The 12,979-nt window shown below is 35.3% G+C and overlaps 3 protein-coding genes and 1 long non-coding RNA gene across 19 annotated transcripts in view; 2 read left to right on the forward strand and 2 right to left on the reverse strand.

The window, feature by feature from the left end:
* LOC147405803 (diphthine--ammonia ligase-like) overlaps window positions 1–12,979 on the forward strand; it is a 113,094-nt gene that overhangs the window by 89,424 nt on the left and 10,691 nt on the right. The gene's annotated exons all lie outside the window — the stretch shown is intronic.
* LOC147405806 (uncharacterized) lies at window positions 643–9,231 on the reverse strand. 2 transcript variants are annotated; one of them, XR_015176081.1, is made up of 2 exons: window positions 9,019–9,231; window positions 643–948 (listed from the first exon to the last, which is right to left on the reverse strand). It is a non-coding gene; the product is annotated as an uncharacterized LOC147405806 (long non-coding RNA). The 2 variants fall into 2 exon arrangements; XR_015176080.1 differs by lacking the exon at window positions 9,019–9,231 and adding an exon at window positions 1,089–1,838.
* Window positions 2,011–7,467, forward strand: LOC147405807 (uncharacterized). 14 transcript variants are annotated; one of them, XR_015176075.1, is made up of 10 exons: window positions 2,015–2,358; window positions 2,618–2,668; window positions 3,769–3,853; window positions 4,124–4,329; window positions 4,415–4,456; window positions 4,607–4,662; window positions 5,694–5,775; window positions 5,875–6,032; window positions 6,123–6,193; window positions 7,209–7,467. XR_015176075.1 is itself a non-coding variant. In XM_086433654.1 (8 exons), the coding sequence occupies exons 3-7, from the start codon at window positions 3,785–3,787 to the stop codon at window positions 6,175–6,177; spliced, it is 420 nt and encodes a 139-aa protein (XP_086289780.1). In that variant the 5' UTR covers window positions 2,020–2,358; window positions 2,618–2,668; window positions 3,769–3,784; the 3' UTR covers window positions 6,178–6,193; window positions 7,209–7,467. The 14 variants fall into 14 exon arrangements, 3 of the variants coding, with proteins under 3 accessions (XP_086289780.1, XP_086289778.1, XP_086289777.1); XR_015176077.1 differs by having other exon boundaries at window positions 5,709–5,775; XR_015176079.1 differs by lacking the exon at window positions 5,694–5,775 and having other exon boundaries at window positions 2,011–2,358.
* LOC147405808 (uncharacterized) overlaps window positions 11,554–12,979 on the reverse strand; it is a 75,208-nt gene continuing 73,782 nt past the window's right edge. The window contains exons 5-6 of one of the 2 annotated variants that reach the window (XM_086433676.1): window positions 11,901–11,970; window positions 11,554–11,808 (exon numbers count right to left, since the gene is read on the reverse strand). In XM_086433676.1, the coding sequence (XP_086289802.1) occupies window positions 11,765–11,808; window positions 11,901–11,970 (114 nt within the window). In that variant the 3' untranslated portion in view covers window positions 11,554–11,764. The remainder of the gene's footprint in view (window positions 11,809–11,900; window positions 11,971–12,979) is intronic. The other variant, XM_086433674.1, reaches the window with a different exon arrangement.

Consider the following 12,979-nt stretch of genomic DNA (forward strand, 5'->3'; position numbering starts at 1 on the left):
TGGTGCAAAAGGATTGATACTTGCACTCCTCATGGAGTAAAGTTGGTTGCTTTACTTCTTTCTACTTTTTCTTTGGGATACCATTCTGTTGGAATGATTGATACTTGCACTCCTCATGGAGTAAAGTTGGTTGCTTTACTTCTTTCTACTTTTTCTTTGGGATACCATTCTGTTGGAATGATTGATACTTGCACTCCTCATGGAGTAAAGTTGGTTGCTTTACTTCTTTCTACTTTTTCTTTGGGATACCATTCTGTTGGAATGATTGACACTTGCACTCCTCATGGGGGTAAAGTTGGTTGCTTTACTTCTTTCTACTTTTTTTTTGGGATACCATTCTGTTGGAAAGAATGGTATTGGAGATAATGCTGCTGAAATGTAGCTCAATTAGAATCCTTTTGACTGCTGAAACGTAGCTCAATCAGAATCCTATTGGAGGAACAATTCTTCCTCAAGATAACGCTGCTGAAATGTAGCTCAATCTGTTACTGAAATGTAGCTCAATTAGAATTGCAATGGACTTAAGATTCAAGGCCGAATTAGAGATAAACCAGTTTCCTAATAGGAAACTCATTCTCTATTGTCGATTGATTTTATTTACTTATAAATAAGTAATAAAAAACGAAAATAAAAATAGAGAGAGAAACAAACTACCAATATTTCGCATCACCCAATTATACATTACAAATATTCAAATATGTTTCCAAATTTTGTTCCCTTTTAGACAAAACAAGGGAAAGCTATAGGAACTATGATGAACACAAATAAAAAGAAATTAAAAAAAAAAAAAATACATGACACTTTGCACAACATGCGAGCTTGGACATACTTGAAATAGAATGGAGTGAACGAACTAATCTCAAAGTAATATAGCCTCATAAAGCATTTATGTTCTCCAACATGTATGCTAGGACTCTGTCTATTAAAAAAGCATGCACACGCCACAACCTGCAGAAGGATCCATGGGACTAAATAACTAATTAATCAAAATAAACGATCGTCATAATTAAGGAAAAAAAAAGAAGTAATTTGTTCAACCAATACTGTAATATTAAAAATTAAAACAAAAAAATAAAAAATGTACTTACATGACATGTTGTTCAAACAAGTTATGGAATTTCACAATCTTCACTCATTGTATGAGTAACATCTACATTTTGTTCCGCTGGTTCAATACGCTGAGTGTCTATTGCAGGATCAGCGGTTATAAAGCTAGTAATGCCAATTCCATCCGGAAATGGTCAATGAATTATATCCTCTAACGTTTCAACTTTACAAAGGAATTTCAAGACAAATCTTGTTCTTTCTTCACGTTCTATAACGGGAACCTCGAGAACATGTTTGAATATGGCAAGTGGGAGTTGAGGGAGGAAAAAGTGCAATATGTCCACAAATATGTGTTCCATGTGAACATATAACTCTTTGATTGACGTGTATGTTCTCTGAGGCTCTTGTCCGAAGATAAACTCATAGAAGATGTTTATAACTTTGCTTGGATGTAGATATTGATCAATGAAACACCAAGTTTCACCAGATGTCACTTTTAATTCTTTAATAATCCCAAGTGCCAATTGAAGTTGCGACCGAGAACCTCCAGCCATAGATTTCTTAAACGATGGTGAATAACATTTTTTAACCGTGGGTTTAATGAATCTCGTATGAAACCAATGACATGCATTGTCCCTGTTCATCCACAATTCTTTTGCCGTTGCACATCTCCTCTTACAATCCGTGTCTTTGGCATTCACTTTCTCGTCAATGAAACAAATGATTTCGAAGACTTCATCTAAGCTTTGAACTAGAGAAGAAATACGGGTATTTCACTATGTGAAAATCACAAATTTTTCTAAAAAAATTTGTTGGGCCTAACCCGTCGAATTTTAAACCCGAAATTTCGCAGCCCATGGACCTCGTTTTCGGTCGAATTTTAAACCTGAACTTTGCCCCTCTTTCCCTCTCTCACAATCGAGTTGTTTCTCTCCCTCTCTCACTGTCTCTCTCTCTCACAGTCGATCGAATCTTACTGTCTCTCTCTCACAGTCTATCGATCGACCTCTCACTCTCTGCCTCTCTCTCTATCTCACTCAATCTCACTGTCTCTCTCTCACAGACGATCGAATCTTACTGTCTCTCTCTCACAGTCGATCGATCGACCTCTCACTCTCTGCCTCTCTCTCTATCTCACTCAATCGATCAATCTCTCCATTGCTTTCTCACCGTCGATCGATTTCTCTCCCTTCTCCCTCGATCTCATCTCTGGATCGATGTCATCGCTCAATCACTCTCTATTTGGTCGCTCGAAGTGATTTCTCGATCTCTCAAGATTGGAAACGATGGAGTGATCTGTTGTTTTTTAAGGTGACTCTCTTTCTCTCTCTCTCTCTCTCTCAGGTTGATGGATCCATAGCGTTGTTCAGATTGATGAGGATGAGATCTAGGGTTTTGGATTTCACAAAATATATTAATTTTGATTTTTTGTTTCCCAAATGTGTTAATTTTACACGAAACAAAACCTAAAAACAAATAAAAATTTGATGATTGAATCTTGGATCTAATGTTTCTGACCAACATCTCAGGTTTTTATTTTTAATAATATTAATTCTGATTGATTGTGCAGACTTACAGTGCTACTTGTTCTACCAAATACCGGATTCTGAACTCATTACAGGTAAACTCTCCAACCTGAATAAAATCATGTTTATTTTCACAACCTAAAAAAACTGAGTCATTGATGATATAGATTATAGATGTAAGTACAAGTAGATATTCTTTTTCTACCTAATATATAGATTCTCATGATTTATATTCTTAGTTGTTTAAGTGTAAGGCTATAAATAGGCTAATGCATCGCAATCGGGCATTTGTTTGTCTATGTTTAGTGCGCTTGAACAATCTTTTGAGATGCATTCTTGGCATTGCAAAGCTGACGGACATTTTCTATTTGTCAAAATCTCATACCGATATTGATTGATTAATTGACCATTAGTATGTGTTGGATTGATTCAGTCTCACTTGTCCAATGTGCAATCAAGCCTTAAACAATGTGACGATTTGGACTAAATTTCTTGAATAAAACCATGCACAAAGAAAGGAATTGTGTCGATTCAAATGCAATGGTCCATTATGCTAATAGACATGGCTAGCTAGGTCATAAAATGAATGAGTGGTATGTGTGTGGGGGTGTATTGGTTAGGATCCAAGGCAACCCAAAAGGATACATTGAGGCTCATAAATTCATTATGCTGTGGGATCGTCCAATACATTATTTACGTGGACCCTAGAAAATGAAAGTAAGAATAGAGAGTAAATATAGACTAACTATATATATATATATATTTAGAAACCATAATCCAAAGAAGCCTAACTTTTTTGTGAAGCATTCTTAGAACACCCAATATCCCCAACAATAAGGATATATCTTTTTTTTCTCTCATCTATGGTATCATGACATTGCTGAAGAGTAAAGAAATGAGAGCTAATTAAAAAATATTCATTAAGGAGTTTGACAGAGATAAGTGTCATATATGCAATGAACATAAGAAAACCATCTTTTCCCAAGCAGTCATCGATATGGTTGCTATGATCCCTGTATGAGGTAATTTTTTGTTAGTATGATCTCCATGGTAAAGAGATGATTCTCGCCAAGAATCAGTCCTTATCTCTATTTGGGCACCACAAAATTATTTTTTTTTGTCTATTTATGTAATTATATCCAGATGATATTTATACAATGTTGTTTCCTTCGTTAAATTATATCTTCAACCTCAGGTTTAAGGGGCACGACATGTTGGCACCATTCACTTCTGGGTGGCAGACCACCGATTTTCATCCCCTAGTAATTGAAAAGTCCGAGGTAATAAACTTTTTTTTTTTTTCCATCTGTTTTCCGAATTAAACTAATCACTCCAATCTAAGATTAAAGGAAGCCAACTCAAGTTCTTGTTTTTGCACTTGTGTGCACATACCTTTTTTTATTTGTTTTTGTTCTTTTTATTTTTTTTTTTGTTAGCACTACATCTATGCTGAATTGATGTTCTAATTCTTATTTTCCCTTTGAGAGGTTTTAGTTTCCTACTTGAAAGCTCTTTGTACGCTAACAATATGATACAATCATTTCTTGTAGGGCTCTTATGTTTATGGATTTGCTTCAGACACTATAATTTGGCAGGGTAATCATTACTGATGTTTTGAGGGGAGACATTCAGTTTGACTTGTACCACAGGATGCGATCTTTGTAGCCAGTGCTTTCCTTTCTTTGCTTCTGTTTTCTGCACATTACACATCTCGTCAGGCCGACAAACACCCCATTGATTGATTGATTTCTTGAATGTATAATTTGTAATAACAAATTACCTTCTTTTCAATTACTAGAGTTGATCGCTAGAGTTGTTAAATTAAATAATTTGCTTCTCAGCTTACTCCAACAAATTGACACGAATTAGAATTCCGGGTCGGGGTAAGTTGTTCGATGAGTTATTTCACTTGTCCTAGCCATCTGTTTGTGCATTTTAAGTCTTATGTAGAGTGTAGACACATGTTTACTTCCATTCCTAGTGTCTCTACCAACATAAATAAACTTATTGACATTTTTCTTTTTCTTTGGCAGCTTGATGTCGACATTGCGACACACATACTTGTTAAGGATGATGGACCCAATAGAAGGTTTGTAACTTCACATGATAATATTGCTATAGTTATATAAGATTAATTTTGACAAAAATATTTTCATGGACTATTAATAGATTTCATTATTCTTATTGAATTGAGTTTGCAAATAAGAACAAGGCTTTGAAAACTTGGATTTGGTTTGGGAAGGATGTCTTCATTTTCAACTTGATAAGCTTGGTTACCCTGCTGAGTTTGTGAAACTCATTATTACAATGGCCTTCAAGTGGGAAATCGGGCAATTTACTACAATAACCACTTTGTTTGAGCAAAAATACCCATGCTCTTAGACAAATCTCCCTCTCTCTCTCAATGAAATTCTAATAGTAAAAAATTGTCTTTGTTACTTGCAATGAAACCCTAACCTAACGAATTATTATTGTACGAAGGACCTTGCTAATATCATTTGATAAAGCTTTGGGCAACCACGATGATTTATTATTATGATAAATAAGTTGGATCGAGACCATCATGGCCATCATCTTTAATTTCATGGGAAAAGGTCCTTGATTCATTGAAAAGAAATTAAATTTATTTGTAGATCTATTGTTAGTTAGCATGTTTCAATGCAAAGCACATGTAACCTCTCTTTCTTCAAGTTTCTATCACTTTTGAATGTTTGATTTTAAGTAGATAAACTATAAAATATGGTTTTGTATGTTATTCTGTGATGATTTCCCTAATGAGAACAATTTATTGCTCTATGGCTTTTAAATACTCGATAAATGACTAAAATAGTGGATGTTAAACCATAAAACATGTGATCGTGGAGAATGTTTCAACTTCATATCAATTTTCTAATTAGTTTTCAAAACTCTTTTTGGGATTCAGCTCGTTTAGATTGTTGATCTTTTATGATCAAATTCCATTTTCCAATATTTCTTTGCATACTAACATGGTATGAAAGTCAGGTATTTTGTGAATGTAGAATCAAGTGAGTAAACCAATTATTTAGCACTCCACGTAAGCGTGTATTAATTGTATTATCTTCTCATACTTTTGAATGTTTGGCAATTTCCCTAATGTAGTAAATTGCTAGGCAGACATCTTGTCCATGGCAAGGGATCTTCATCTGATCACTCTGAAGAAATATCTAAGTTTTTGCAATTGGTACAACTCTACCCGAATTATTCTGTTAGCATCTATCAACCATGGACTATATCTGATCTCAATGAAGATCCTTATGAATATGTATGTTTCCCTTTACAGCTGATCTTGGTGGATGGACTCGGATTGTTGTTGAGAAACCTTTTGGCAAGGATTTGGATTCTGCGTAGGAACTCAATACCCAGCTTGGGGAGTTATTTGATGAAAAACAGCTTTATCGTATTGATCACTATCTTGGAAAGGAATCGGTACAGAACCTGGTAAGGTGGTTTCAGGGCTTCAATTTTGTTTATCTCACATATTCCTACTTCATACTTATCTTCATCTCCTACATCCACTTGAATTGGCAGTTGGTGCTTCATTTCGCAAATCGCTTCTTTTTGCCCCTTTGGAATCGCACGATAACATTGATAACGTCCAGGTGAGGATTTCTTTGAAACTCTCTTTTGTTGGTTTTTATAATTTACTCTCTCTCTCTCAATGATTCCTTGGTTTTTTGTATAAATATATCTTTGTTTGTTGTATTTTTATTTTTATGTTTTGTGCTTTTATGTTAGAATTTGAGTTAATAGTGATGGTTTGCTTGATAAGAAATGTGGAAAAATCATGTCTTTTTAGGTGAAGTGATTACTGATGAGTACTAGTTTTTTACTTTTGGAATTTTCTCATTTTTTTGTGTTAATTTTTATGGGGTGGTTGGTTTTCTTTGTGTTCTGTGCTTTTATTGTTGAAATTGCTTGAATTGTGATGGTTTGGCTGTTAGGGTTTGTAGAAAGGTCTATCCTTTTTGGGGGGAAATACCCAAATAGTAATTGGTAGAGTTTCTCTTTTGTGGGATTTTGATGTTTATTGGTCTGTGTACAATATTTGTGCTCTATTATGAGAAATCCTGCACTTATCAGAAGCGGTTCTGTTGTTATTATGGAGTTTGAGGATGGTTGAATTACCTTCTATGGAGTTCCTCTCAGACCAAAGTAATCTTTTTTATAATATTTTTAGTTATAAGTATGTGAAAACAAGATAATGGGTATTTCCTCCAAGTTTCATTTCTTCTTATGTCAGCTTCTTAGTATTCTGCACTTACCCTTATGGAGACTTGCTGGATTAGTTTAGTAATGTTTGTGAACCAAATTAGATTCTATGCTGTTTGTTTGACATAGGTCCTCGTATGGGCTTCCTCTTTATGTTGTTTGTTTGACATGGTTCAAGTTTATGTTAATGTTTTAAATAATCTAAATCCAAATCTTATGTAAATAATATCCAGTGCAAACAAACCTGATCAGAAAGTAAGTTAAATAAATCATAGGGACACTCCTATTTAAGGCATATTTTTGAACGTTATGTCTACTAATTTGGCATTGAAGGCTTTGTTCTTATACAGTCTAGTCTTCAGATTCCCCTTTGAATGGTTTTTACTTATCGATGGATGCATGTAGGAGGATGTGCTAGAAAGGACGAAAAAGGCCAAGGAAAAAAAGGCACGTGAAGCACAAGGGTTCATTCCCCAATCTACAACGATAACAACACCGACCTCCACCAAAGATGTTGCCGATCCAGTAATTTCAATATCATTTGGTCTTATTTAGTTTAATTATTGTCAATTATTTGTAGCTTCGACAGAATTTTCGATCTTAACAAAGAGGTTTTTATGTATATTAATTTTGAATTATTTAATTTAATTTGGGGCTTGTTTTATGATTTTTCTTTTTCTGATTTTTTTTTTAATATTATTTCGTTCATTGTGATTGGTGGATTAGAGGACCGTGCTATTGTTTGTTAAACCTCCAAATTTGACGGTCATACTCTATGGAGTTTTTTTTTGTTTTTTTTTAAGTCCATTCTCCAATAATTTGATAGTCCAGGGCCGTCAAAAAAAAAAATTCTACAAGAGAATATTTGACGGGAGGGTCTGTCAAAATTTTCAAAATTTGACGGGCTAAGACCATCAAATATGAGCCTTTTTCACATAGTGTTTGGTAGTGCTACGATAGCAACTCTTGCAATGATTACTAAAAAAAGACAAGAGAATTTGTTCTCATGTGATGAACTGGTCATTGTATTGGTAGTTGACTCTTCAGTTTGGGAAAGCAATTGGATTAGATAAGTGGGATCCTTTTCATGTTTCTCCATCAATCTCTTTATCTCTTTTTCACCGTTTCCTTGTATCCACTCTTGCACATCCATACGGACTATTTCATTGTTTCTTTGTTTACCAAAACAAACTTTAGAGATTGCCATCAAACACACCATTAACACCCAAGATAAGAGCAAACCCAAGATAAACAATGCCATGACCAATATGTGTAATATCCATAGGCCATTCGTTGCAAACGTATGCAAGATAAACATGAGGCTCATTCTAGAGATTTTGAAGACTGCCAGACTGCGGAGCTTTATCAAAGACGATGAAACCCAAGAAGAAGGGAAGAAGTAAACATCAGAAAATTCAATTTCTATAAAGATTTTGAATCCAAACCACCATCTCAATACACTTGCTATACTTCCTATTAGGACAGTGAAAATTTGAGTTGAAACCACCATCCACATTGACCATTTATAAGCAGAAATTCCACATTGAAACTCCAGCTCCTTAAGAACAAGTGATTGAAATGTGGCTTGTGAGAGAACCAGTGTGTAAAGTGTGTACAACATGCCCATACCGATCCAAAACATGTTATCGTCGAGTTCCATCTTAGCTTTGTTTTTATAGTGGGATACATAAAACAATTTCAGTCTATGTACCATATTCTTACTCTCTGAATTTCGAGAGTCACTCTTTTTAAGTTGATCATCAGTGTTAGAATATAAGGAAATATCAAGCGGGTGATTTATGTTGAACAAGGACCACAACACTCCGAGTAATAATAGCATGCAGGACATAATTATGACATGTTCTACAAGGAATGAGAAGATCACACCAGTGAAAATCTATATACAAACATTGACAATCACAGTTACTACGAAAATGCTCAAGGAGATGATATTGGAAAAACATTCAGAATCACTCTGAGATGAGAGTGAAGATGAGAAAAAACTCATCGAAATGCATATTAAGACAGTGCCAGTAAGTTTGGATAGTTGATCTTGAGCAGAAGGCATTGAACTAGTGAGATCTGCAGGAAGCTTTGTAGCTATGGCGAGAAGAGTGAGTGTAAGTGAGTTGAGTGAGAAGAATCAACAAGGAATCCATGGCTTCCTATTATGCAACCCATTTAATAGATCACAAATCATAAACAGAAAACATACCGAAGTGACGACTGCTGTATATAAGCCAATCAAAGGAATTGGTGAAGAATACATGTTTTCATCATCATGGGATGTTGCATTGAAACATGAATGGATCGCCATTTTCCCTTCTTTGATGGATCAAACAAGCAAACCCTCTTCTTCTCCTAAATTTCAATAACAAGCATTCAATGCTTCTTTCTCCCTTTTCCCACTTCAGTATTCTAACTTGAGGACAATTTCCTATTTTACTCCTACTTTTAAGGTACCCTTTTAGGGTATTTTGGTCTCTGGCAAAATATCCTAATTGACGGACCAACTTTCCTCTCCCTTCAATTATTATCTTTTAAAAGAGTTGGTGTTTGTTTTAATTATCTAAAAAATAATAAATAAAACAAATATGAAATTTGGAGTTATTATTGGTCTCAAGGAGAGCCTATAATACTTTAGAATAAAAAATCTTGTTAATTAATTTTAAAATATGACACTAATTCTAAAGATTAAATAAATTTTATTTATAATTATTGAACTAGGTTATTCAGGGTATTTGTCAAAATCTAGAATTGCAATATATGATAAAAATATGTTTGTCAAAAACATGAAAAATGAAAGACCTCATTGCAATTTCACGTACCCTTCCCTTGGTAAATGTTCATTAAAAGAATTAGATTTATTAGTGATTTCTAGAAAATGATTTGATTTTTACCTGAGAATAATGCACAAATATAATTGATTTAATTTCTACTTTGATTTTAATTATTGTCCTTACTCATCATCGTTAGATCCAAACTGTTAAATGGTCTTTATAGGAGGAAGATCAACAGATTGATATTTTAATCTAGCAACCTCCTTTCATTATCACCCTATTGATGTCCTCCTTAGATAAAAGGGAAAATTAGTTCAAGGACCCCAACGTGGGGAATTCTTTTTAAATAATCCCTAAGTTTTTTGAGGTTGCTTGGCATGATATTTAACAAACTTTTTCTTTCTAAATATTCTTTGGACATCAGCTCCCACATTTCTCACGATTGAATGCCCTAACCATTCAAATGCTCATATTCATTCAAAAATTGGATTTTTAACACCTCAATCGAAGAATCTATTTCGTCAGAATGGACTTAAGAAAGAAGAAAAAAAATCATTTTTAAGAGTTTTTTCAAACATTTTGAAGAGGTATGTAAAAAAAACTAGGTTTTCTTCACTTTTTTTTTTTAGTTCTTTTATGAAAATCGATCTATAATGGTTCTATACTTTGTAACTATAAAGAGCAGTGTTTTAAAAATTGGACCGAACTGATGGTCTGATTGGGTTCCACCAGATTTTAGAATAAAATCGGTTTGTCTAACAAACCCAACTGATCTTTTGAGTACGATCAGAATGTTCGTGAAAATTAAATGTTTGACATAATAAGCCAACATATATTTATAGTTTAAATATATAAATATCTTCATGTTGTAAGATATTTTTGAACACGACACTCCTAACGTAAGAATCCCACTCTTGGACTTCGTGCTTCCTACACAAGGGCTTGGAAGAGTGAATCCGTAATGAATCAAGTAGTGAGTGAAGGGCTTAAATGTGACCAAACCGAACGGGAACTCTTTCAAGCTTTTAAATTCAACACAAGTGTGTGTGTTCTTATATGACCGCATGGGCACTAGATTCATGACAGGTGTAGGCCTCCGATTAGGGGGCCGAAGTGCTAAGGTGGCTGCATGTAAGGAGGCATACTTCTTTATAGTTTTGTTGCACTCAAAGAGAAAGTGTAGTATAGTCAATTAAGCGAGTACTAGCTAACGTAGGCTTAACGGACGTTTCCTACTTCTATCAAGTAGTGCAATCTTGTTCTGGTCTATATTCGTAGGAACCACTTACGTTTTCAGAGTTGACAAAACAGAGGAGACATGTAGATGGTTCGCAATCAACGATTGTCAATGTGTATGTCTCGTTCATCTTCAACCTCACATAAAATCTTATTTTTTATGGCAGTTACGTACATGAAATGACAAGGTAAAAAGCTTAATCTGGAACTTCTTTGTATTTCTATCCTTCCTTTGGTAGCCTAGAAATCGTTTGGAGGCAGGATTTTCACCAGGCCCCATGTGATTGCACATGGTAAATTGTAGAAAAAATGATTTTCCCTGAAAAGTATTATGATTGTAGGTGTATAATTGCACATTGTGTTTCCCAAAACTAAAATCCAGCTCTCTTTTCGACATTTTCCTAGGAAGTGCTATCCAAGGGAAAAATTCATTTTACCAAGACTACCTTCCTTGAGGAATACAAATTCTCTGCAATCACACAGACCCTGGAGGGGCATCCCAAAGTTACCCTTTTCATTTAAAGGTAAAACAAACGACGTAAAAAGACACATAGGACTGACTTGGTTCTGACTCTAAAGATGAAATTACACACCATGTCGGTGACAATTGAAAGCAAAGATGAAGTGATGGTAAACAAGTTTGCTGCCATTGTACTTGACCATATCAATAAGTCATGAGCACAACATATTCTAATCTACCTACAAAATTCTACCATCTGATCCCAGAACAATAGTTTCTATGATAAGTTTTACGCCGTTAGGTGTATCTTAATGATATGTGAATATAGAGTTTACAGTACACTCAGTAAGAGCCGATATGGGCTCACTCTTACAACAAGTACGACGATCATTCTGTATTTCTTATTCAAGGAAACATCAGAAAAGATGTCACCATTGGATCATTGACGTGGATGGACGTGGAGGTCTCGCCAAGAATTACTTGCATCAGCTCTGGTCCTCTGAATCGGCATTGTTGTTATTGCCCCCATCTATGAGAGAGGGGAAAAAAATGAAACTGTCTTCAATTAATAGAACAACAAAGCATATGACATTTAGGAATGGAGTCATCAACCGCGCTCCCCTTCACCTTCACCGTCATCTGGAGGAGCATAAGCTGATCTCCTGGATCTCGCTTGCTGGTGTGGTGTGGGCTAATTAAAAAACATAAAAGAGAAGAAAAGATAAGAGGCAATGTCAGTACAAAATCTTGTTAGAGGATCCATATATACTTATTGTTAACCAACCAACTACTCAGAAAGACCAATCTGTTGGAGACGGGAGAATTATGAATATAAGAGGGCCATGGGGTTTAATTGGGGTATGACACAACAACACCCCCCCCCCCCCCCCCCCAGGCCCTCAATAAGGGTGGAAAAAATCAAACTCGTGACCTATACAAACCTAATGCTCTGATACGATGTTAACCAACCAACTATTCTAAAAGACTGATCTTCTAGAAAGGGGGAGAACTATGAATATAAGAGGGTCATGGGGCTTGACACACCCGAGAGTGGAGGAAAATATACATTCAACACGTATGTGTTGCATTTGTAATCTATAAAGGATTCCAACCCCCCTGTTAACCAACCAACTATTCTAAAAGACTGATCTGCTAGAAAGGGGGAGAACTATGAATATAAGAGGGTCATGGGACTTGACACACCCGAGAGTGGAGTAAAATATACATTCAACACGTATGTGTTGCATTTGTAATCTATAAAGGATTCCAACCCCACTGTTAACCAACCAACTATTCTAAAGGACTGATCTGCTAGAAAGGGGGAGAACTATGAATATAAGAGGGTCAAGGGGCTTGACACACCCGAGAGTGGAGGAAAATATACATTCAACACGTATGTGTTGCATTTGTAATCTATAAAGAATTCCAACCCCCCCTCCCCCCTCCCCCCTCCCCCTCCTTTTTGGCTTCATGCGTCCAGACACACATTCAACCAAGTAAGTTAGTGTCACATTTTACCTTAGTGAATGATGCTTCTTTAAAAAATGAATTCTAAAAAGAGGCACGAAAAGAGAAGAGTTTGACATAGGTTTTGGACTTTAGACTTTAGTTATGTGGTCATGACCATTTTTTTTAGTTAATTAGATTAATTGAACCAGTAAGGAGGGTCCAACAAATGTGTTATTTGTAGATGCAACCTA

The sequence above is a fragment of the Akebia trifoliata genome, chromosome 3 (assembly GCF_017979445.1).
Source record: "Akebia trifoliata isolate Shusen 1 chromosome 3, ASM1797944v1, whole genome shotgun sequence".
NCBI classification, from domain to species: Eukaryota; Viridiplantae; Streptophyta; class Magnoliopsida; order Ranunculales; family Lardizabalaceae; genus Akebia; species Akebia trifoliata.